The sequence below is a fragment of the Taudactylus pleione genome, unplaced genomic scaffold, assembly GCF_031769625.1.
Source record: "Taudactylus pleione unplaced genomic scaffold, aTauple2 ptg001086l, whole genome shotgun sequence".
Classification (NCBI taxonomy): Eukaryota; Metazoa; Chordata; class Amphibia; order Anura; family Myobatrachidae; genus Taudactylus; species Taudactylus pleione.
Window position 1 is genome coordinate 1,142,975 of NW_028285487.1, and position 25,535 is coordinate 1,168,509.

General features: G+C 48.9%; 1 protein-coding gene across 1 annotated transcript; it reads right to left on the minus strand.

Moving 5' to 3' along the window:
• Positions 1–9,593: 9,593 nt before the first annotated feature.
• ATP5PO (ATP synthase peripheral stalk subunit OSCP) lies at positions 9,594–25,535 on the minus strand. The gene is made up of 7 exons (XM_088461655.1): positions 25,403–25,535; positions 21,871–21,921; positions 20,142–20,252; positions 18,389–18,518; positions 17,848–17,960; positions 10,184–10,270; positions 9,594–9,777 (listed from the first exon to the last, which is right to left on the minus strand). Exons 1-7 carry the CDS (start codon positions 25,430–25,432, stop codon positions 9,664–9,666), a joined length of 636 nt encoding a protein of 211 aa, XP_088317781.1. The 5' UTR covers positions 25,433–25,535; the 3' UTR covers positions 9,594–9,663.

Sequence of the window (25,535 nt, forward strand, 5' to 3'; positions counted from 1 at the left end):
GTAGAAGGAAAGGTGAGCGCTACCATCAGTCCTGTGTCATGCCAACAGTAAAGCATCCGGAGACCATTCATGTGCGGGGTTGCTTCTCAACCAAGGGAGTGAGATCACTCACAATTTTGCCTAAGAACACAGCCATGAATAAAGAATGGTACCAAAACATCCTCCAAGAGCAACGTCTCCCAACCATCCAAGAACAGTTTGATGATGAACAATGCTTTTACCAACATGATGGAGCACCTTGCCATAAGACAAAAGTGATAACTAAGTGGCTCAGGGAACAAAACATCAAAATTTAGAGTTCATGGCCGGGAAACTCCAAAGACCATAATCCCATTGAGAACTTGTGGTCAATCCTCAAGAGGCAGGTGGACAAACAAAACCCCACAAACTCCAAGCATTGATTAGGCAAGAATGGACTGCCATCAGTCAGTATGTGGCCCAGAAGCTGAATGACAGCAATTCGCCCTGGCATGCTGAGGTCTTGAAAAAGAAGGGTCAACACTGCAAATATTGACTCTTTGCATAAACTTAATGTAATTGTCAATAAAAGCCTTTGCCACTTATGAAATGCTTGTAATTTTACTTCAGTATCCCATAGTAACATCTGACAAGGTGTAAAACACAAGCAGCAAACTTAGAAAACCAATACTCGTGTCATTCTCAAAACTTTCAGCCATGGCTGTACAAGGTGCTGTGGCATCCTGACACCTTGAAGATAAGTATGTTAACCCTAATACTTACAGTCAGTCAGGATTCTGTCACCGGTATTCCAACTACATCCCATTGTAACACATGGTTAATTGAGCTACTGTCAGCTTGAAGCAGCCTGGCCATTCTGCTCTGACCTCTCAGTAACAAGGTGTTTTCACCCACTGCTCACTGAATGTTTTGTGTATCATTCTCTGTAGATTCTAGAGATTGTTGTACGCAGAAAGGCCAGGAAATCAGCCACTTCTGAGATACTCAAAACCAACCCCATCTGGCACCAGTCACTTAAATCACATTTCTTCCCCATTCTGATATTTCATCCAAACAACACCTGAGCCTCTTGACCATGCAGTAATAATGACCCACTGTTTTTTTGAGCAAAAGGCTGTGTGTCATTTGTTAAATTTAAGCTGTTCAATATTAACCAGCAGCAATATTTTTTTACATTGTTTCCAATCAGACATATAAAGACACCTATTTGGAATTAGTGAAGCCGTTGGAGGTTTGTTGGACTCTGGTCCTCCCTCGGTTTACAAATACTGTACTTGAATAAAATGTGTTAACATAACAATTAACAGCCTGAGATCTAACTAAAGAATGGCCACAGGAGCTCATGTTACACTGTCCCCATCTGGCTGTATAGATATTCTTTATGTTCTGGACAGGTCCATAGAAATAGAACCAACAAGATCCCAAGTATGGAATAGTGGTACGAAAGGCAGGAACTCTCTTAGCTAAACAAATATATAAAATCTGATTAGTTCACAAGTTGTGTCATATATATTCAGGAAACATACCTCACACTACAGAGCATTTAGCTGAACGGGTAGATGGTGATTGTTACTTTAAAAGAGGTATCTTTCAAGTATCAGGCAGAGTCTCTGACACCGAATTTAGCTCCATGCTGCCATATAATAGGCTCTATATAAACCGGAAGTCTCTTTACTGTCTGACAGAATTGCAGAATCAATTTCGCCAATGCCAGGATGGTCTATATAAAACCACTAAGTGTAGACACCTGAATTTTCTTGGTAGCGTCACCAGACCCTTATCTAATCCACACTGAGGGATCCCAGAATTTGTGGTACTGTAGCAGAAGCCAGGTCAGACATTTAGAGCAGTATTCCATTTGAGTGGACCCGCGATACTTTTCCGCCTCCTGGACTTTTCGCCTACATCTCGTGTTTTGTAGGCAGAAAAGTATCAGCCCCGTATTCAATTTGAAAGTACGCGAAAACGGGACCCGGTGAAACTTGAACAGGCGGAAAGTAGTCAGATTTGGGGAAATCAGCCTGACACCCCCCCCAAAAGATGCTCTGACATGGGGGTTAGCTATGGTTACCCCCGATTTGGCTTGCTGAAGGTATTTGGTGTTTTTAAACGGGCTCAATAGCTGCTAAATAGTGTTTTTGTATAAGTGGTGAAGAATAGTATTCAGGAGTATTTGTTGCAGAAAATAATTTATCCCAGCAAATTTGGGGTACTTGAAAATGAGGGTCAGCATATTTTAAAGTTGTTAAGGTGAAAAATGCACCTGCCGCAAGGCCCTGCAATGAAAAAAAACACATGAGGCACCCTTGGGGACCCCCCCAAAGTCGAGTTCGCTAGTTTTTATCTTTGTCCCCCAACATTTTTTTTGTTTTGCCCCCAAATTCAAAGTGATTTTTTGGGGTGTTTGTTAAATTTTTTTTTTATACAGTGTACCTTTGGGGGACTGTCTGAAGGCTGCACGGGGGTTCCCGCAACGTTGCAACCCAAAACCCCAAATCTGAACTTTTTTCCGCCTGCTATTCATAGGCAAAACTTTTCCGCCTATTACATTGCATTGACTTTCTGCCTAGGCGAAAAGTCTTTCAAACTGAATAGGGCGATACATTTCCGCCTAGCGAAATGACGTAATCAGCTAAACTTTTCCACGGATCCCGGCTTTTTGCCTCAAATTGAATACAGGCCTAAGTATTGCACCAGACAAATAACAAGAGATAAGTTCTTACCATACCTTTGTTATCTCTGTTTCTACAAAGTTCATAGGGTTGACCTTGGTTTATAGCTGGATCTGGATCCACGGGCACCACGCAGTTAAAGCTTTTGCTGCTCCCAGGATGCACTTGGGTCCATCCTCCTCTATACCCCGTCCCCGAGCCACAGGCACCTCAGTTGGTAAGCAGCCACGGCTGGAGGAGGAGACTAAACAGAGAGAAGGAAGACTGGAACACACAAGAAACCATACTCACAGAACGGAAAACCGGTGACCAGCCACACAGCCCATATAAAGCCAGGTGCGTCAGGGCGGGTGCCCTATGGACTTCGTAGAAACAGAGATAAAAGGTAAGTTCTTACCATATCTCTTGTTTTCTACTTCAGGGTCCACAGGGTTGACCTTGGGGATGTTCCAAAGCAGTTCAACTAAGGGCGGGGACGCTCCTGTGTAGAAAGGAGAATCCGGCACCCGAAAGATGGATCCTGAGAGGCAAAAGTGTCTGAATGGAAGACCAGGTGGCCGCCTTACATAGCTGAACAGCAGAGGCGTCACGCCTAGCAGCCCAAGAAGGACCCACAGACCGAGTGGAATGAGCCTCAACGGAGGCTGGAACAGGTAAACCCTCCAGTGTATAAGCCTCACAAATAACAGAACAAAGCCAACGGGCTAACGTTTGTTTGTTGGCAGGCCAACCCCTCTTGTGAAAACCAAAGAGGACAAACAAGGAATCAGACTTCCTAATGGAATCAGTCCAGTCCACAAATTCTGAGAGCACGGACTACATCCAAGGAAGTCTCACCAGCTGAAAGATCAGGTGACTGAAAAGCTGGCACAACAAGTTCCTGATTAATGTGGAACTTAGAAACCACCTTAGGCAAAAAGTCAGGACGAGTGCGAAGCAGTGCACTATCCTGGTGAAAAATCAGAAAAGGGGGACGATAGGAAAGCGCCCCCAATTCTGACACCCTCCTGGCTGAAGCAATTGCCAGGAGAAAAACAGTCTTAAATGTCAACCACGAGTTCCACCGACTCAAGAGGCTCAAAAGGAGGACCCTGCAGGGCCTGAAGAACCACCACCAAGTCCCAAGGAGCCACTGGAGGCACAAAGGGAGGCTGGATTTGAAGAACACCTTGGAAAAAGGTGTGAACATCTGGCAGTGTAGCGATCCTACGTTGGAACCACACAGACAGTGCCGACACATGAACCTTCAGCGAGGCAAGACGTAAGCCTAGGTCCAAACCTGACTGAAGAAAAGCCAAAATCCTAGAAACCCGGAAACACTTGAGGATCATACTTTCAGTGGTGTGAGTCCAGAAACTAAGTGTGCCACACTCTATGGTAAATCCTAGCGGAAGCAGGCTTGTTTGCCCAAAGCATGGTACTAATAACAGAGCCTGAGAAGCCCCGAAACCTTAAGACGGCTGTCTCAAGAGCCACGCCGTCAAAGACAGCAGACCCAGATCCGGGTAAAGGCAGGGCCCTTTAGACAACAGGTCCAGACGCTGAGGAAGTAGGTACGGGGCGTCAATGGAGAGGCTCCGCAGATCAGAGTACCAAGGACGTCTGGGCCACGCAGGAGACACCAGCAGAAGCGTGCTGCCTTCCTGCTTGAGTTTCCGCAGGACCCGAGGCAGCAGGGATATCAGAGGAAATAGATACGCAAGGTGAAACATCCATTTCACTGACAGTGCGTCTACCAGACTTGCGCATGCATCTCTTGGCCACCCGTCACATCACAATCACAAGTTGCCCGTGTACGGTCAAGGACATCAGGTCCAGCTCCGGCAGACCCCATCTGTTCACGAGTAACTGAAATACCTCTGAGTGAAGTGAGTGAAGCGACCATTCCCCGGGATGCACATAGTGACGGCTGAGGAAGTCCGCCTCCCAATTGAGGACTCCGGAGATGAAGACTGCCGAAATTGCTGGAAGGTGGCACTCCGCCCAAGTCAGGATGCAAGACACCTCCGATATCGCAGCACGACTGCGAGTTCTTCCCTGCTGGTTTATGTATGCCACTGTGGTGGCATTGTCGGAATGAACCTTGAAGAACGGTGCCGGACAACTGCAGGGCCCTGTACACTGCCCGCAGTTCCAGAATGTTGATGGGGAGAACAGCTTCTTTCGCAGTCCAACGGACCCGAAGTGACGAGCCTGTCACTGCCCCCCAACCCCGGAGACTGGCATCTGTTGTGAGCAGAACCCAGTCTGGGATCCAAAAGGGGCGCCCCTCGATGAGATGAGCTGTCTGAAGCCACCAAGCTAGAGACAGCCGAACCTCTGGGGACACCACCAGCATCTGAGACTGGATCCGGTGAGGTAACCCATTCCATTCAGATAGAATCAGCCCCTGCAGGGGCCTGGAATGGAACTGAGCAAATTCCACCATATTGAATGCCGACACCATGGACCCCAGAACTCTCATTGCCGAGTGAACCGACACTCGGCAACTGCTCAGACAACTGTGTATGCACAGCTGCAGGGAGGAGACCTTTTCCGGAGTCAGGAAGATCCTTTGCTGACAAGAATCTAGCAGGGCTCCCAAATGAACTATCTGCTGTGATGGAATCAGGGAGGACTTCTTCCAATTTATCAACCACCCATGCGCTTGCAGACAAGCGATCGTCAGGTGGGGATGTTGAAGCAGTACCTCCGGATAGCTCACCAGCAAGAGGAGGTCATCTAGATACGGTAGCAGTCGTATATTCTGGCTCCGAAGGTGGGCGGCCATGATCATCATCACTTTGGCCTCTCCACCGCACCAAGGGTATTCACCAAAGGGTAGCGCCCGAAACTGTTAGTGATGTTGTAGTATAACAAACCTCAGATACCGCTGGTGTGAAGGTGCTATAGGAACATGGAGGTAGGCGTCTTGGATATCCAGGGAGACAATGTAATCCCCAGATTCCATCGCCAGAATGATGGAACATAACGTTTCCATCTTGAACTTGGGAACTCTGAGGAATTTGTTCAGAGACTTCAAATTGAGGATAGGGCGATGAGAACCATTTGGTTTCTGCACAGGAAACAGTACAGTAGTACCCCATCCCCCGTTGTGACTGAGGAACGGGAACAATGACCCCCGCTTTCAGCAAGAACGCTATAGCTACCTGAATCTGAATTGGTTTTGTCCTGAGAAGGACTCGTGCAGAAAAACTGGTGGGGCGGTCTGTGCCAAAACGACAGGGCGTACCCCTGGGAGACCACTTCTCGAACCCAGACATCCGTGGTGGTATCGTGCCAGCACTGGGCAAATTGAAGAAGTCGGCCTCCCACTCTGGGGTCCCCCAGAGGGAGGCCCGTCCCATCAGGCAAAAGGTTTATCTTTCTACTTGGAAGAAGGGCGCCTAGCACTCCAGGCCTGCTTCTTGGGCTTAGAGGCGGCCTTGGTCCCCGACTGCCTCGGGAAAGGCAGAGCTCCTGACCTTAGCATGCGTTGTGGTCGAAGGGAGAAAAGCTGACTTAGATTTAGCCAGTGTATCCACTATTTTGTCCAACTCTAGACCACATAGCAACTCCCCATTAAAGGGTAAGGCCTCCAGGCCCTTCTTAGAATCTGTGTCTGCTCTCCAGGACCTCAGCCACAAGGACTGATGAGCAGACACTGCTGCCGCCAAAACCCTAGTGGTCAGTAGACTTGCAACCAAAGATGCTTCCCCAATATAAGGACGCAGCATCTTTCATCTGTCCGATTAACGCTCTCTGGACACCCGGAGCATCGTCTGGAAAGGTATCCTCTAATGCGTTGGCCTAACTCTCAATGGCTTTAGCCACGCAGGAGATGGCCATGGATGGACAGACCACTGCCCCTGAGAGAGAGTAAATGGACTTTAAACAAGTCTCCACCTTCCTGTCCATGGGATCCTTCAGGAAGGAGATAGAAGGTAAGGGCAAAGTAGCACTTTTGATTAAGCAGGTGACAGGGGAATCCACCGCCGGTGGGGTTTCCCATTTCCTGCAATGAGTCTCAGGAAACGGATAATTGGATGCCAGCCGCTTTTGTGGCAGGAATCTCTTACTGGGCAACTCTCAGGCCCCCGCCATATGATCAGTCAGCTGGTCAGACAGGGGAAAAACAATCGAAGCCACCTTGGCCTTCTTAAAATTAGGATACTTCGACCTGGAGGGTCGGTGCATCATCCTCAATGTGAAGGATGGCCCGCACCGCCCTAACTAATGCCGGCACATTAATGGAGGACTTAGTCTCTTCCTCTTGAGACATGGCGCCCGAGTCGGAGTCCTCATGTAGCTCCCCGTCATCCGAAAACACGTCAGTGTCCGTTCAATGCGCAGCCAGCACTGGACGCTTAGACGCCTTTGGAGGCATATCACCCTGTAACATTGACTGAAAGGCCGAAGACGAGGCCGCCACACTCTGGCCAGAGCTGGAGAGTACGTCCACCCAGGGTGGAGGAGCCATCTGAGGAAAACCCTGAAAGGGCACCACAGACTAGCTGACAGCAAGTATAAAACAGCACAGACAGGCAGCACTAGCAAAAGTCACATACCATGCAGAAAGTAATACTCACTGCACCTTTCCACTACAATCAACCGCCCAGATTCAGTGTCTGGGAGGGCTATAGTGCGGTGTACACTGTCCTTTAGCAGGGGAGAGGCACACAGGGGGACCAGTCCACGCGCTGCCTGAGATCTGCGTTGTGCCATGTGAAGATGGCCGCCGGAGACCTCAGAGGAGTGGCTGTATGAGGAACACAGCTCAGAGTCACCAGTACACGTGACAAAAGGTGCGCTGAGCTGAGAGGAGCCGCTAAACAGGGAAGGCTAGTCATTAACCCCAGGGACACCAGTTCCCGCCTCCAGCCATTATTCCCTGGTGGTCTAGCTGACGCGCGGGGTATTCCTGGATAGAGTGAGCCCACCGCGGCTAACTAGCGCTGCCGGTCTGTCCCCAGAGACAGGAGGCTAAAGACCATCTCCCCACGATCAACTTAAGTTACCGCTGCTCGCGGCTTACCTGTCCCTGGCGATCCGGCAGCAGTCTTGGGAGGTCCCGAAGCCCTGCTAGTACAGACTCCGGGTTCCTGCCGCGATCCCCAGAGCTGTATTGTCGTCGCAGCGCCAGCTGGGTGTAGGAGCGGTAGCGTGGACGTCCTAGTGGACAGTCTGTTGCTGCCGCTCTGAAGAGGGAAAAAAAAAAAAAATGAACAAAACTGTTCTTCTTAAAAAGTTAGGGTGCACTGTGCAAGGGTGACCCGACTTCGGCCGGGCACCAACTAAAACTGAGGTGCCTGTGGTTCGGGGGCAGGGTATAGAGGAGGATGGACCCAAGTGCATCCTGGGAGCAGCAAAAGCTTTAACTGTGTGGTGCCTGTGGATCCAGATCCAGCTATACCCCAAGGTCAACCCTGTGGACCCTGAAGTAGAAAGTGGAAGAATTTTGCTCTCTAGCTTTAAGAAGCACCTCTAAGTTTTCAAAGACTCCTCCTTAGCAATGATTACTCGATCTACACACTCACAAAAGGAAGTACTGGGTGAAGAATGAACGACCCAGATACAGTAATGGCTGCCCAATATGGCCAGAGTGCAAGACTGTTCCAGAGACATTCCCCAAGCCTCTGCAAAACATGGTGCTGCGACTAAAATGGAAGCACTGCTAACTTCTACTGCATCTCTATCATCTGGAGCGCAGACTATAAGAGGAAACACATAACATAGTTGGAAGTTCAATGGGATCTATAGGACATCTATTCTTTATCATGGTGTCACCGAGACGGGTATAGATGGGAGTTACCAGTCGAAAGATACAGGAATGGAAGATCTACAGTGTCTAGGTTGACAGGGTCAAAAGGTCGACAGTGATAAGGTCGAGACATGGTTTCTCCTAATTGGTCGTGGTTTTTATAAAATTGGGTGAGGGTTAAGCTGCCCATCCACTAGGCCATTAAACCTAGCGATGACTGTTATCGCTCGCAAATCGGGCAGTAAAAGGCTAAAAATGACCAGCAATGCGCGCACCCGCTGGTCATTTTTAACATCAATCATCGCCCGAACATGACGGTCAACCTGACGACCGCCGTCAGGTTGCCATGTTCGGGGATGATTGATCTGCATACACTGAACATTCAGCGTACGCAGTTAACCCCGCGGGAGACGGCATCGTAATCGTGCCGTCGTCCCCCGCATCGTTAAGTGGATGGGCAGCATTAGGCTGCGGAAGGGGACAGTTATGGTGATACACACGGTACAACCAACGATATCGCTGATAGATTTCCCTTCAACTTTCTGTAGTGCAGGGCAAACGATTTTGGGCATACACACTGATAGATGTCTATGATTGATATTTCAGTGAAGTCATCTCTTAACATGCAAATAGTGTTGAAATCATCCAAGTTGGCCTGCATGTACAGACGACCATAGATCTAGTTATCATCCATGCGCATCGTTAGCCGCATAAAACAAAATGAACGATATATCGTTGATAGTTATCGTTCATTAAAATTGTACCGTGTACACACACCATTAGGGTTAAAACAACAAAAAGAAAAAAAAAAAATGCCGACCTTTTCGCTCTCTCGACCATTTAACCATGCCTTGCCTTTTTGACAATCTACCTATTGCCTGTCGACCATTTGGTGTCAACCTATTGACTGAGTACTGTAGATCTTACATTCCACACCCCAGTCAAATAGAGGGCAGGGTAGATGAGGGTAACAGGGCAGTACTTCCAAGCACCTACTGGCCTTGTAAAAAGCAGATAACTGGAGTTTAGGATGTACATATTATGTTTAGTCTCACATACTGCTGGTTCCCTCTATGTAGTGTCTATCCCGTGATAAGTAATCTTTGTAATGTCCTGCGGTCTGTATATCACAGCAAATATAAATTTCCTACAGTCATTTAGGCTGTAAACATGCAGCATTAGTGACAGAGGAAGGAGACGGGTTACAGAACACTTGGTAAAATTATTTATTGAGTTATCAGCGATCAGAGACCTCAGTGGAGTCAGCGGCTGTTACGCAGTATCTCTCATAATCTTGCTCAATTTATCGATCTTGGATTTTGTAGACATGTCAATGTATTTCTCCCCAATGCTGACAACCATTCCTCCCAAGAGCGAGGGGTCAGTCTGAAATAAAAAAAAAAAAATAGTTGTAATAAAGAAATATGAATATTTCTAATCTAGTGTACACATCTTCTAACAGAATGATTGTGTTAAAGACTTCAGTAATGAATGCTATTGAATACCAGACCCTTTATAAAACAAAAAAGTCATCAGACGGGTCAGGTGTAGGGAACGCTAATGGCCTGGCCCAGAGGTTCCCAAACACGGTCCTCAAGGCTCCCCAACAGTTCAGGTTTTAGAACTATCCATGGTTGAGCACAGGTGTTTAAATCAAATTGACTGAGATACTAATTAAGTCACCTGTGCTCAACCATGGATATATCTCTAATACCTGCACTGCTGGGGAGCCTTGAGGACCACGTTTGGTAACCTCTGGCCTATCATGTGATCACTAGCATACAACACCTACCTTGGTCTCCAGGTTCAACGATTCTCCCTTAGCGAGGAAGCCATTGAGGGCAGATTTCAGTTCTGTTAAACTTGCTTCATCCAGAGGCTGAAACACAAAATAAAATGTAAGGCACATATGTGAGGGCGTACATACAGTACTACACGGAGACATTACAGGAGCGCAACATTTCCTGCAATAGAAAACACTTACCATTATTTGTACCACAGGTTAAAGGGGGTCTTTGCCCCTAGCATGCTTAGTAGGAAACCTGATTGTAACAACTTGCACAGAAAATGTCCTTAAATAGCATCCCTGCCCATTTCTCAGTGGTACTGCTGGGGCAGCCTGCGATCTAGCACAGCTGACAACAGGCAATACCACCTAATCATAAATAAAGCTTGTGCAAGTTAATGGATTTTGGAAATTGTTATCCCCAATAAAGAATACACTTTAGAATGTCAAAACTAAACAGACAAATATAGAAGTATTAAACCCCGCCCCACCCCCTATCCAATGCTTTAATACTCGGCACTGGCACATTTAGCTGCAGTCTATGAACAGCAATGAAATATCGCTCCATGAGCTGCTGGTCTGTTCTGTGACTGGGCCACTCCAAGACACTGATTTGTATTGAAGCTGCTCTAATGTGGTTCTCACTAGCTTTGGGTCATTGGAAGTTCTAGGTCCCCTACAGTCTGCAGATTTTAAATCAACATTTCTACACCATTCATCACCCATGCTGCAGTTTTTGTTTGTACAAAGTTTTCTAGTCCCTGAAGCAGCAAAGCGTGCCCATAGCGCTATACTGGCAGGGACAGTGATTTTGGGTTGAAGCATAGTGTTAGGAGACAAATGGTGCGCTCTAGTTGGGGGCGGAGTTGTACAGATAAAACCTAAAGCAAACATCAACCATCTGGTTCGTGGGTCACACAATGGTGCAAATAAGTTTTGACTGACCGAAGTTTGCCCCAAATCTGGAGGCTGCTAATCTGTCATAGAAGGATGGACTCTGATGTTAGTAAGATTTAATTCACTGGAGCGAAGTCTTCCAGAGTTACCGATTTCTTGCGCTTTAAATGCAAAATTCTGATTCAGAGGTCGTTTAATTTCCACAATCTTTGCTTCCTACCAGGAGTACGGGGACTTATTTGATGGCACCAAGTTACTGCAGCTTCAGTTTGGGGTGGTTGTGCAAAAACACATCACTTATGTGCCATGGGTGGACTTGATCTAGCTAGCCCCTCGCACCTGGGCTAACTAGATCAACTTAGGAAAGAGGCTTTTAGACAAATCTAGTGTAAAGGGAAATTGAGGCTTTGGGGTACATGTAATAGCCTGTATGCATCAGCGAGTTCCGCGCAAGACTGCCCCATTTTTTGAAGTAGCAGTCATTTAAAAGGCAAAATCGGGTTGAAACCATCGGCCAGTCTTACATGGAACTTGCTGATGTCTGCATTCCGCAGGCTATTACTCCTTAGTCTTGTGTGATCGGCTGTCCGTACATCAAACAGTTGATGCTGGCTAAGAAAAGGAGGAGATCAGTTGTTGTAGACTTGGTAAGAGACCTTGATTTGTCCAAGTGGCAACGGATAACGAAAAAGAACATACGGAAAAATATGAGATATGGTAAGAACTTATCCTTGTTATCTCTATTTCTACGAAGTCCATAGGGTTCCACAGGATACCTTGGGGGGTATAGGTGTGACGTCAGTCGCAGGGCACCAAAGAGTTAAGCTTTCAGCCTCCCAGGATGCACTAGGTCCCCCTCCTATACCCCGCCCCCGGGCCAAGGCACCTCAGTTAGTTACCAAGCCATAGGCCGGAGGAGGAGAAGGAAGAGAAAGAACAAAGATCTGGACACATACAAGAATCACATTCTCACCAGAGGGAGACGGAAAACCGGTGACCAGAGCAAAGCCCATCTGCAGCACAGGTGCGACAGGGCGGGAGTCCTGTTGAACCCTATGGACTTCGTAGAAATAGAGATAACAAGGGTAAGTTCTTACCATATCTCATATTTTCTACTTCAGGGTCCATAGGGTATCCACAGGATACCTTGGGGATGTCCCAAAGCAGTATCCTTTAAGGGTGGGGACGCTCCTGTGCAGAAAGGAGAATCCGCCGCCCGAAGGAAGCATCCTGAGAGGCGAAGGTGTCAAACCTGTAATACCTCACGAAGGTATGGACAGAAGACCACGTAGCAGCCTTGCAGATCTGAACTGCCGAGGCACCACGTCGAGCTGCCCACGAAGGACCCACAGACCTAGTGGAATGAGCCTTCAGAGAAGGAGGGACCGGTAGGCCTTCATGAAGATAAGCTTCAGAAATAGCCATACGGATCCAGGCTGCCAAAGTTTGCTTTGAAGCAGGCCAACCCTTTTTACAGAAGCCATAGAGGACAACAAAGCGTCCGACTTCCTAAACAAAGAAGTGCGGTCCACATAAGTCCTTAAGGCCCGCACAACATCCAAAGAGGCCTCACCCACGGAAAGACCCGGTGAGTTAAAGGCCGGAACAACTATTTCCTCGTTAACCTGAAACTGGGAAACAACTTTGGGAAGAAACTCGGGCCGAGTGCGGAGCACTGCCCTGTTCCCATGAAAAACCAAGAAAGGGGGTCTACAAGAAAGAGCCCCTAACTCAGAAACACGTCTGGCTGAAGCAACGGCCAGAAGGAAAACAGTCTTAGCTGTTAGCCATTTAATATCCACTGAGCCCAGTGGTTCAAACGGCGGTCCTTGGAGAGCCCTCAGGACCACAGCCAAATCCCAAGGCGCCACAGGTGGAACAAAGGGCGGCTGAATACGGAGAACACCTTGCATAAAGGTGCGCACATCCGGGATTGTAGCAATCCTACGGTGAAACCAGACAGATAGGGCCGAAACCTGTACCTTCAAAGAAGCAAGGCGAAGCCCATGATCTAGTCCCGCTTGCAGGAAGGCGAGAATCCGAGACAGACGAAACTCCCGCGGTGCATAACCTCTCGGTCGACACCACTGGAAGAACGTATGCCACACGCGATGGTATATCCTCGCGGAAGACGGTTTCCGAGCTCGTAACATGGTACGCACCACAGAGCTGGCAAACCCCCAGGACCTCAGCATGGCCGTCTCAACAGCCACGCCGCCAAAGACAGCAGAGTCAGGTCCGGGTGAAGACAAGGACCCTGAGACAGAAGGTCCGGTCGTAGCGGCAACCGCAGAGGACTGTCCACGGACAGACCCTGAAGGTCTGAGAACCAGTGCCGTCTGGGCCACGCGGGAGCTATCAACAGGAGCGTCCCTCCTTCCTGTTTGAATTTCCGGATTACCCGTGGAAGAAGGGAGACCGGAGGGAACAGGTATGCGAACCTGAACGTCCACCGGACGGACAGAGCATCCACCAGAGACGCCCCTTCGTCTCTTGTGCGAGACCCGTACACCGGCAACTTGTTGTTGTGCCGGGACGCCATGAGGTCGATTTCTGGAAGACCCCACCTGTCCACCAGTAGTTGAAAAACGTCCGGGTGCAGGGACCATTCCCCTGGATGAACGTCCTGGCGACTTAGAAAGTCCGCCTCCCAATTTAGCACTCCCGGGATGAAGACCGCTGATATGGCCGGAAGATTGCGCTCCGCCCAAACCAGGATCCGAGAGACCTCTACGAGAGCCGCCCGACTGCGAGTTCCTCCTTGCCTGTTTATGTAGGCCACGGTGGTAGCATTGTCCGACTGGACCTGCACCGGGTGACCCTGGAGAAACCGCTGTGCCTGCAGGAGAGCATTGAAGACCGCACGGAGTTCCAAGATATTTATTGGAAGCTCCGCTTCTGTCGGTGTCCACCTGCCCTGGAACAAGTGTGGACCCGAAACTGCTCCCCAGCCCCGAAGACTGGCGTCCGTTGTCAACAGGACCCAATTTGGAACCCAGAACGGACGTCCCTTGTTGAGGTGGGTCGTCTTTAACCACCACGCAAGGGACAGACGAACCTCCGGGGTGAGCACAATCGTCTGGAACTTCAGAGACTGAGGCAGCCCGTTCCACTTGGACAGGATCAGGTGCTGCAGAGGTCTAGAGTGAAACTGGGCGTATTCCACCATGTCGAACACCGACACCATGGAGCCCAGTAACCTCATCGCCGAGTGTAAGGACACCCGGCGGCTGTGCAGACAACTGCGCACCCTTGACTGTAAAGCAGAGATCTTGTCCTCCGTCACGAAGATCCTTTGCTGTCCCGAGTCCAATAAGGCTCCAAGATGCAGAATCCTCCGAGACGGGATTAGAGTGGACTTCTGCCAGTTGATTAGCCAGCCGTGCCGTTACAGCAGTGCAATGGTCAGGTCCAAGTGGTGTAACAGGAGCTCTGGAGATCCTGCCACCAATAACAGGTCGTCCAAGTACGGCAACATGCGGACTCCTTGCAGCCGCAGAGAAGCCGCCATGACCGCCATAGCGTCCTGTATGTCCAATGACACCATGTAGTCCCCAAGTTCCAGCGCCAGAATGATGGACCGTAGGGTCTCCATCCGAAACTTCGGGACCCGCAAAGACTTGTTGAGTGCTTTGAGGTTGAGAATCAGACGATATGACCCATTGGGTTTCTGTACCAAATATAGATTTGAATAGAAACCCTGGCCCCTCTGGGAGAATGGAACAGGCACTATAACTCCAGCCTGGAGCATAGTGTGCAATACCTTCCGCAGCTCCGTAGCCTTGTTCCGGTCTGATGGTAGACCCGTGGTGAAGAATCGAGCCGGGGGTCTGTGCCGGAAGGAGAGGGCGTACCCGTGAGAGACCACCTCCAGAACCCAAGTGTCTGTCGTAGTGAACGACCAACACCGGGAGAACTGCAGCAGGCGGCCTCCCACCCTGGGATCCCCCAAGGGGAGACCCGGACCGTCAGACCGCAGGCTTGTCATCTGGCTTGGGGGCCGGACGTCTGGTACTCCATGCCTGTTTCCGGGGCTTGACCGATTTCTTAGGGCCAGCCTGTCGAGGAAACGACTGTGGTTTGGGCCTGCCCTGGGCCCTAGATGACCGAAAGGACGATGGTCCAGAACCAGAAGGAGCAGCGGCCGACGGGAGACAAGCAGATTTGGCTGCCGCCAGCGTGGCCACAATCTTATCTAGATCCGGACCGAAGAGAACTTCTCCGGTAAACGGCAACGCTTCCAGACCTTTCTTGGATCTGCGTCCGCCTTCCAGGATCGCAGCCACAAGGTGCGACGAGCAGCTACCGCTGCTGAAGAAATTCTAGACACCAGAGTACTAATGTCTAGAGCCGCCTCGTTGATGTAGGTGGCCGAATCACGGAGATTGCCAATCAACTCCGCTTGTTCGGCCGGACAGTCGGATTCAAAAGAAGCCTCTAATGAATCCGCCCAGCGCTCCATCGCTCTGGCAACCCAGCAAATGGCCATAGCCGGCCGTGCTGCCCCCCCTGCAAGGGAATAAGCGGACTTCAGGCAGATTTCTACCTTGCGGTCCGTAGCATCCTTAAGGGAGGACATGGATGGCATCGGCAATGTGGCACTACGGACAAGACGGGTCACGTGAGAATCCACCTGTGGAGGGGATTCACACTTAGCAAAATAATTATCCGCGAACGGATAAGCCACCGCCAGGCGTCTCTGCGGCTGGTATCTTTTGCCAGGTTGTTTCCACGCCTCCTCTAAATGGTCCACCAACTGACCCGAAAGAGGAAAGACTGTGGCATCGCCCTTCACATCTTTGAAAAAGGCATACTCAAATTTAGCCGCTGGGGGAACTTCGTCCTCAATCACCAAGGCTGTGCGGACCGCCCGAATAAGTCCAGGAATATATACTTTGGACTTAGCATCAGCGTCCTTAGTATGGAAAGGTTCCTGATCGTAAGGATCCAGAATCTCCCCATCATTAGACGTCCCTTCGTCATCCTCATAAGGAGCGGACAGAGACGCCACCGGCCTTTTATGAGGCCGCATCACAGACTCCCCTTGCAACACATCCGACAAGTGCTGTAAAGAACTCGTCAGGGAGTTAACCCACGCTGGCTCCTGAGAACCCGGGAGCGGGGAAATAGGGAGACTGTGGGGTACCACCAATTGCCGTGGGAACCCCTGCATGGGTGACGACACCACAGACTGCAGGGACAAACCCATCGGAGTAAACGCGGGCTGCGGAGCTAACTGGCCCACTAAAGCTGTTAACGCCTGAGCGAAACAAGCCCAGGGCGGCTCCTGTACCGGTGCTGTAACCGTAATAGGCCGCGCCATGGACAAACACTGCCGGCAAAGGCCCTCCGCGCTACCCTCCCCCTCCGCTAACGGTACTTTGCACGTGGTACACTGTAGCCGGAGGGGAAAATCACTTTCAGACATGATGGCACCACGTATGTGACCTCTCTCACCAATTAAGTATTAAATAGGCGAGAGACCACCCTGCAGCACCGCACCGCAAGGGCTTTAGCAGAAAGAACAGGGACAGTAATAAAGCTGACAGTTTAGAGAAGAATAGTTACAGGCAGCGCTAGCACAGTCACATACAATGCAGAGAAATAACAATTCCTGCACTAACAGCGCTGATCACTCAACTACACAGACACAGGGCCTGGTAGGACACAGCGCTGCATACACAGACCTGAGCCACAGCGGAGGAGAGGTATGCGGGGGGACCCAGACCACGATGCTTCCTTCCAGACTTCCAGCAGCGTTCACCATGCGTTGCAGAGAAGATGGCCGCCGAGGAGCAGAGAGAAGCTGGCCTGGGGGAGGAGCGCTGACACAGGACCAGTCAGCACAGTGCAGAGAGGGCTGTGTGCAGCGGGGGAGGCGCCGGCTGTGAGACAGGGAAGGCGCGCTCCCCTGGCATGCATTTAACCCCTGGGACGCCGCAGCGCTACCGCTCTGCTGCGGTCCGCTGTCCCAGGGGGTAGTGGAAGCGCAGGTTGGTCGCCTGGCTCCACGCTGCAGCCAGTCCCCAGGGAGCCCCCTGCCTGGGGACTTAGGACCATGTGATCAGCGGGGACCCACCGCGGGACCCCGCTGCTTACCTCTGTCCCCCTTGAATCCGGCCATGGTCCGGAGCATCTGGGGTCACCGCTAGCTGTGACCCCAGACGCCCACCAGCATCCCCGGATCAGTACCGGCGTTCTGGTACCGGCGGGGTGTAGGGAAGACAGCATGGACGTCAGGACTGACTGTCCATGCTGTTCATCCAGATGTGCAGCCACAGCTGCATGAAGAAAAAGCTTCAGGGGCTCTTCTAGCCCCCACTCCAACAGGTGCACCCGACTCCGGCCGGGCACCAAACTAAACTGAGGTGCCTTGGCCTGGGGGCGGGGTATAGGAGGGGGACCTAGTGCATCCTGGGAGGCTGAAAGCTTAACTCTTTGGTGCCCTGCGACTGACGTCACACCTATACCCCCCAAGGTATCCTGTGGATACCCTATGGACCCTGAAGTAGAAAATGTCACCGCCACCGGCCTCCGTTTTGGCTCGCTATCCTCAGATATAGGAACCCACATCCACCTTGTACGGCGGTGAAGCCATGTTCATTTACTCATCTTTAAAATTTCAATAATGCAATCAGAATTTTATAAATCATGCCCTAGTCAATTCACAGCATATTGCAGAGATAAACAACATTTGCTCCTAAACAGCAGTGATGGAACCACAATTCCCAGCAAGGTGGCATGTCACCAGAACAAGAGTTGGTCTCACTTACTGAAGCGGAAGTGACGGAACACACCACCTCTCCCCGATGCGCACTCATGATTTTCGTGAATGAGGCAATGACACCTGCGGTAAAACTCAATCGACTGTTAGTAGCCAGCAGATCTACGGGACAAAGGAGAGTAACAGAATTAGCGCCATGCATTTTAAATACAAACTTTAAAGTCATATAAATAGCTATCGGATGTTAAAATACCTCTAGTCTAGGTGTGGCCTCTAATCCATTAGTGTAACAGTATAGGGGCTTATATGACACTACAACAACTGATAAAGGGGTCTATTTACTAAGCAGTGTTAGGAGACAGAGTGAAAAGTGATAAGGTGCCAGCCAATCAGCTCCCAACTGTCATTTTTCAAACACAGCCTGTGAGATGGCAGTTAGGAGCTGATTGGCTGGCACCTTATCACTTTTCACTCTGTCTCCTAAGACTGCTTAGTAACTAGACCCCAAAATGAAGTGTAATAGGCTCCTCCCCCAGGCTCTGCCGTCCTGTGTGTAATGGGGAGCACAGGAATGGGACACAGATACTCACTGACAAAGTTGTTGGTGATTGGAGTGAACTTCTCCTTCGCCAGGAGATCGACGATGGTCTTCTGTTTCACAGCATGCTTGATGTGGGGGTTTGTAATAATGGCATATAGTTTGGGCTCCTTAAACAGGGTCTAGAAGATAAAAGAAGTGGTTTGTGAATGACTGCACTGTTGGATAACATCCCAGCAACAAGAAAGGAGCTTACACCAAAAACAAAACAAAAAACTGACAGTGCAAGTTGCCACTTGATAGGGCAAAGCAGGTATACACGAGAATGAGGCTCACTAGGAACCAATGACTGAAGCTGCATACACGCACGATTTTCTGTCACATTTTCTAAACTGTAATGAACGATTTTTTTGAATTACAAAAGGATTTTTGCATATTTCCTTAATGAAAATCGTTGAGTTGCCAGTCTGACTGAACTACAAACGTGAATGCACATGAACGATAATCGTTCATAGTTTTCACTCAGAAAGTGAACGATTTTTTCAACGATTGAATGATAAACGATATCGTTAACGATAATCGTTCAATAAATCGTTGTGTGCGTATGCACCTTAAGATTCTACATGGCCAAACCTGCCAAGGCACTGGCTGCATCTGTAGGAATATTGGCTCAGCACCTATGGTCCCATCCACTGTGGGCAGGAACACTATGGGGCTGAATGAATGTCCATGCACCAAGTATCTCCTATGTGGTTTCACACTGCGCAAACTCCACAACTAATTGTACGTAACCACAGGTACTGCAGACTGTATGCAATGCAGATGCCTCTCTTCTTGTAATGGTGGCACGGTTCAATGATGGGATATAGGGAGAATTGCAGCCTAGGAGTAGACACGCAGGTTTTCAGGCAGACTGTTTGCATCAAGGACAAGGCTGGTGCAACTGCGCACCGATAGTGCGGTCACATAGGAAAGCAAAAAGTACAGTGTTCATTCTAGCACCCTGCACCTGTCACAACCCGTGCAGTTCCTCTTTCCTGCCTGGGGTGTCACTGCGCTCTGGTGCTTCTAGCACACCCTGGTCTGTACCTCGGCAGTGTGTTGCATTAGCTGAGTGTGCTAGAAGCACCAGGGCAGAGAGCGACACCCCAGGCAGGAAAGAGGAACTGCACGGTTTGTGACCAATGCAGGGTGCTAGAATGAACACTAAGGCGTAAATTTACTAAAGTGAGTTTTTAGAAGTGGAGATGTTGCCCATGGCAACCAATCAGATTCTACTTAACATTTAACTAGCACCTTACAGAAGATAAAATAGCTAGAATCTGATTGGTTGCTATGGGCAACATCTTCACTTCTAAAAACTCTCACTTTAGTAAATTTACTTTAGTATTGATAGGTAGCGGTTCCAGCTACAGAGATGCATACAACTCTGCAATTGGGCGCAAATACCCATTTTGGCTCCTTAAACGCAATTTGGGTGCAATTATGGACGACTCTTGTTCAACACTGCATCTGTCCATTCATCTACACTTCATCAGATGGGAGCGGAAGCGATCTAAAAATATATGAACAGACTATACCCGGGACACAATAATAACTAGGCAAATAGAACTAAAACTAATAAAATGTTCTGTTTATAATGCAGACCACAGAAATCTTTAATAGAAGCAGCAAGAAATACAATAGGAGCATAATATAATACAAAGAGGAGCAGCATTTCTGGATGGGCTGGTCCGTGTGTTCCCTGCATATAGATGAAATGTCCCATCCTCATAATGGGACTGTAAGCAGCAATACTCACTCACCGCCACTCTGTTCAGGTCTTTCTCCACCTGATCCAGTTTCTTCTCCTTGGAAGCAGCAGAGTAGAGGGCGGTGGAATAGCGACCTTCCAGGCCGAACACCTGAATAGGGGGCTGAGGGGGAAAAGAGAAAGTGAATGAATAATTATCCAATAACTTTCCTTTCATACTCCAGTAACTTTGCCGGGGATGAGGAACGAGGGCAGTGCTGACGGCTCTAATGAGGCGAGCGTTATTCACATAGAACGGAGATGGACTCCTCGGCGCTCCGTGTAACCGGAGCGCTGTGAGAACTGGCGTCAGCTAGAGGAGAACTCAGGACACATTAGTCAAAACTAAGATCCAGCTGCTAATTTTAAAGGAGCCACTGTGGTGTATTTCATAGTAACTGAAGTAGCAATGCTCCTTCCTTATACCAACCGCCTTTACTAATATAGCAGCTTACCACCTAGATTAGAATATGCTCATGAGAAAAAAAATATATATTAAATCGGAGGGTTTGATATTTCACCCCCTCAACAGAAGCAGATTTATATTTGACAGTTCAGCAAGTTCCCCGATGATACTATCAGTAACCTGGTGTCTGGCATCGCCACCCTCCGCTTGATGTCAGTAAGGGTTGTGTGTTTGGGGGGGGAAGGGGGGCTAAGTCACTTCGCACGTGCACACATCGTGGTAGAAAATGGTTCCTCGACACATCCTACTTTCCTGCACACCTATGGTTGGTGGTTGCTAACTGTCGGTGCTAGGACCGTCCTGATGACACTTTGCGGTCATTGCCAGTGACTGAATGCCCTCCTAAAAGTCCTTTATTCACACAAAGCAGATCAATGCTTTACGGCATTTGCATGTATGGGAAACTTATTGAGGAGGTGCTCCGACAACACAGCTGCGTGTGACACCAGATAGCAGCAGCAGGGAAGGGACGAGTCACCAGGCTGTTACAGACATCTGGGGACCCCGTCTGAGCCTCACAAGCCAGATAAGTATTATTAATGTTCAACTCAATGACTACCACACCCAAATCAGAGTTACTCCATCAGTATTTGAATGATCTGAGTGGATTTGCAGATTTTGTATGGTCTAACGCTTGGAATAACAGCTGTATGGAGTAGTCCCTGAGGTTCGGACCAGGAGCATCGGCAGATTAGTAAAATGTAAATGGAAGCTTAGTGTTAATATGTTTGTCAAATAGTGATGTTACGGACATCCTGGCAGACTTGCTGTGCACTAATGTAGCGTAGATAGCTGGATTCATACATAGGGACGAGGACCAGTGAGGTCACAGAAAGGCGGGTTGCTCAGCTTTAGACCTGTAACAGATCATACAGGAGGGGCATTAACTGTCTAGGAGGGGGAAGGAAATATCTGAATTCTGCAGTTTTGCTAAAAAGTACCTGAAAACATCAGTTTTATGTTTTAGTGGCCATATAACCATATTATGTCCCCTTCTTCATAGCACCACTATCGCTACAACCCAAGGTCCGGCCTGTGCATTAAGTAGGTATTAGGTCATAGCGCTGTATCACTAAGTGTTATGGGTCAGAATAGACTCTCCCATCCTGAGGTTTCTTTCACAATCTAGGATTATAAAGCTTAACGTGACAAGTAACAGCTTTGTACTGTAATACAGTATCTCTGCTCAGAAGTGACATTCCCAAGTGAAAACCCTAAAAAGCAACATATACCGCATTAATGGAAACCACAGACTGAGCCTAGATTTCAGACTTACCCTGATCAACTTGGCGACTGGTCTGGACATGCTGGTGCTGAAGGAGCGCACCTAAGACAGAAATACAGTAGTTATCCACCAATCAGATCTATGTTCTGAAACAGGAACTGCTTTATAGACATAATACTGCAGAGATTTCAGTTATGTGCCCTATTTACCATTCAGAATGATCACACAGAGATATTGTCGGTGATATCAGCAAGTTGGTCCGATATATCGGTGTATAGGGCCCTAAAACGATTGGCAATCATAATAAAAAACCTCAGTAGAATATGTCTCTCTTTCAGACATGCCTGTACCATTAATCCCATCTACCTGTGTACATTCATCAGCCAGTGACACAACAGGCTTCCATGGGATCCAGCATCTTGACCACAGCTGATCTGTGTCCCTTTGTCACCCGAGTGGCAAAATTGGAAAATTATAATTCACAGACGTCAGATCAGACCAAGTGCAGCAAGATTTAAGGTGCCTACACACTTAGCGATACTTTACACGATTTGGCCGGTTCAGACGACAAATCATGTAAAATATGCCCAAATCGTGAGTGTCCACTCACGATCACAATGCGCGTCCCCGCAGGTCGCGCATCGCATCTTCAGATCTGCCATGCTGTAGGGCAGATCTGACAAGCTCAGTCACGATGCACTGGAATAGTTAGGAGGCACGATAAATCATTTGTCACATTAGACAGTTTTTAACACCAAATCGTGCCCACGACTGCCGGGGAGCTGCTGGGGAGAGTTCAAGGGGAAATCAGACACAATGTTGGATCGTGAGCACATCGCCAAGTGTGTAGGCACCTTTATTGTAGCTACAGGTGGGACTAAGCAGACACCAAGTCACTATTCCACATTACAGGGAAACACACACCTGCTGGGTCATATGAAGGATATAGGAAATACAAGCACATGTACTGCTGCTTCACTGTGAATCCATCAGTAGTTTCTTAGCTTGAAACTGGGTAGAGATCATGGTGAAGTTAATTATCTTTGTACAAAAACAATGTGACATATTGGAACAGGGAATCTAGACTGTAAGCTCCAATGGGACAGAGGTCAATACGAAAGATTATGTTAAGTCCCTACAGAAGCTGCGGTGCCATACAAATAACTGATGATGATGATGAATCCTATGTAATTTGCAGTACATCAAGTACTGAAGTACAGCTTCAAGCACAAGCTGCCATATAACATGACAACACTGTGAAGGTCACCCATCGCGCTCTTGGTCCTTGTCAGTCAGCTTGTGTCATGGTGCACTCGTTCACACGTGGGAGACAAAACTGTAGCCTACAAACACTCTGCTGTGCGAAAGGGGGACATTGGTGCGCCTACTCCGTGCTCCAGTATAAAGGCATGCACTCCGTCCAACTCCTCTACAAGTTACAGTCCCTCCATACCTACGGCCATCTTTCTCTATAAGCCTACGCTCCTCAATCTAAGATCATGGCGGATCCACAGCGGCTTTTTCAGTGTGCACCGCTGAGACGCTGGTTTATTGCACTGTGTAGCTGACCTGTCTGGTGGTGACTGTAGTACAACAGCAGTGTACAGCCCTCATAACTAATCACTGTGTCCTTATAACAGAATCACTTCTAGAATGAAAAATACAGAGCTACACAATTTAGCTGAAACAGTGATGGCGGTATGTAGTATTATTATGTAGTGCCCGACAGAAGAATCCTGCCGGCTTAGGTCACTGGGCCTGATTCAGACCCGCTCGCTAAGATGCATACTCTCGCTGCTGCCGATGGTGTGCATTGTGTATACATTAGCGAAAGTTCACAATGCACTCGCTCGCTGCACATAGACAGCCCAGCAGAGTGAGTGACAGGAGAAGCCGTTAGTAGGTGGTAACAGGGGCTGGCCATTAAAAACGGGGGAGTGGAGGTACAAACGCAGGCGTGCCTGAGCATCTCAAAGGCGTTTTAGAGGTGTGTATAATTATAAGACAGCATCATAGTACACATCACCTGGCTGGTTTTTACACTGAAGTGCTTACGGTAGGGTATGGTCAACCTCAAGCACTGCAATAGTGGGCGTCTTAAAACAGGCTGTTGGGTGTCTGCATACACTGTGTGATCGTTCTCTAAGAAATACTGGGTGTGCTAATGCATTGCTGTGCGGTAGCACTGCCTATGCAATTTGCATACACATCGTGCTAGCGGCTCTGAATCAGGCCCACTGTCCCCCCATGGCTACCATTAGCACACAGCACATACTCAAGGCAGCATGCGTGTTTGTGAACATAAGAAGATTATATAAAATGAGAGAGATAATATTTATATACATACACCCTCCAAAATGGTTTAATTCCAACCAGCGGGTACGAGACCCTCTCCTCCTTTACGTCCCACTTAATTTATAATTGCGGTCGCCTGTGTTGGACCAATGAATCTATGAAAAGGGTGTTTTTAAACACAGGTGACAACGATTATAAATGAAAAGGAAGTTCGGCAGCAGAGCGCTGTGTGTGTACCTGATGGAGAAGAGATAGATCCCCTTCCGTTACTGTACGATGACGTCACCTGCCAGTGTCCAACATCGTTCCCTACCATCCAAGTGGGCATAGAGGGAGAATATAATCATGTGGTGAGCGAAGCAAGCCCGCAATGTGTGCCAACTTTCTTATTTTCGTGGAAAGTGTGGGCAGAAACCTGAATTTCCACCCTCACGTCACTTCCAGGTACGGCTAGTGAAGGGGATTTAACTGGTAGACCTTATTTCCCCTTCTTGCTAGGGGCCTGGAAGTGACGTGTGTGAGGGCGGAAGTGCAGTTCATGCCCATGAAGGCCAGCTAAACAAGTAGTCCGCTCGCCACGCTTCGGGCTCGGTGGCTAGCTACGCTCGCCACATGGTTATATTCCCCCCTCTATGCCCACTTGGATGGTAGGGAATTACGCTGGACACTGGCTGATGACGTCAGGGTCCTCTCCATGAAGGGGATTTAGACACTACAGATTTATACTCTTCCGTACCTGATGGAAAGGGTCAAATTGGAGGATATAATATAGATAAATACATAATTATATAGCAGCAGGATATTCCATCGCACTCTACAATTGGATAAATAAACAACCAATCATGGACTGTCTGTCCTGCGCAGTGCAGGTGTTGATCTCGCAACAGAATGAGGAGGCAAGCCGCACCAAAAGATGCGGCAGTGGGGCAAAGTAATGAGAGGAGGAGGATAGACCTTGAGAATATACCAGGTGCAAAATACTAATATGTATATTTATTACACATATATACACATACATTCATGTACACTTGCATCAGTGTGTGAAACCCCATTAGTTACACTGATAGCACTGTACAGGCCTGCACACAGCTGCATACATGCTAAGGGTAATGACAGTGTGGGACAGGCAGGACATGCAGCAGCACAGTGTATGTATTACACAGTATACGGTATACCAGCCCCGGTGGAGGCAGCCAGGTCACACAGGAAGCCCCTAGACCAGACAACCCTGCCTGCGTCCTATTGCTGTGTGCACAGCGTGCTCCGACGCCCCCCACCCCTGTTATACCTTGAGAGAGATCCTGCCGGCCGCTGCCATCTTCTCCTCCGGCCGCTGCTCTAGGTCACGCCGGCGCCTCCCACCACCAGTCAGGGCACGTCCTGCGTCAGGCAGCGCGTCCTGCGGTGCCTACCGGGTAATG

Coding starts and splice junctions, on each gene's coding strand:
- ATP5PO (XM_088461655.1), bottom strand. CDS start 25,432: ATGGCAGCGGCCGGCAGGATCTCTCTCAAG. Junction 20,253..21,870: donor CAGTCGCCAAGTTGATCAGG/GTAAGTCTGAAA, acceptor TTTCCCCCTCAG/CCCCCTATTCAGGTGTTCGG. Junction 9,778..10,183: donor CGTTGAACCTGGAGACCAAG/GTAGGTGTTGTA, acceptor TTTTTATTTCAG/ACTGACCCCTCGCTCTTGGG.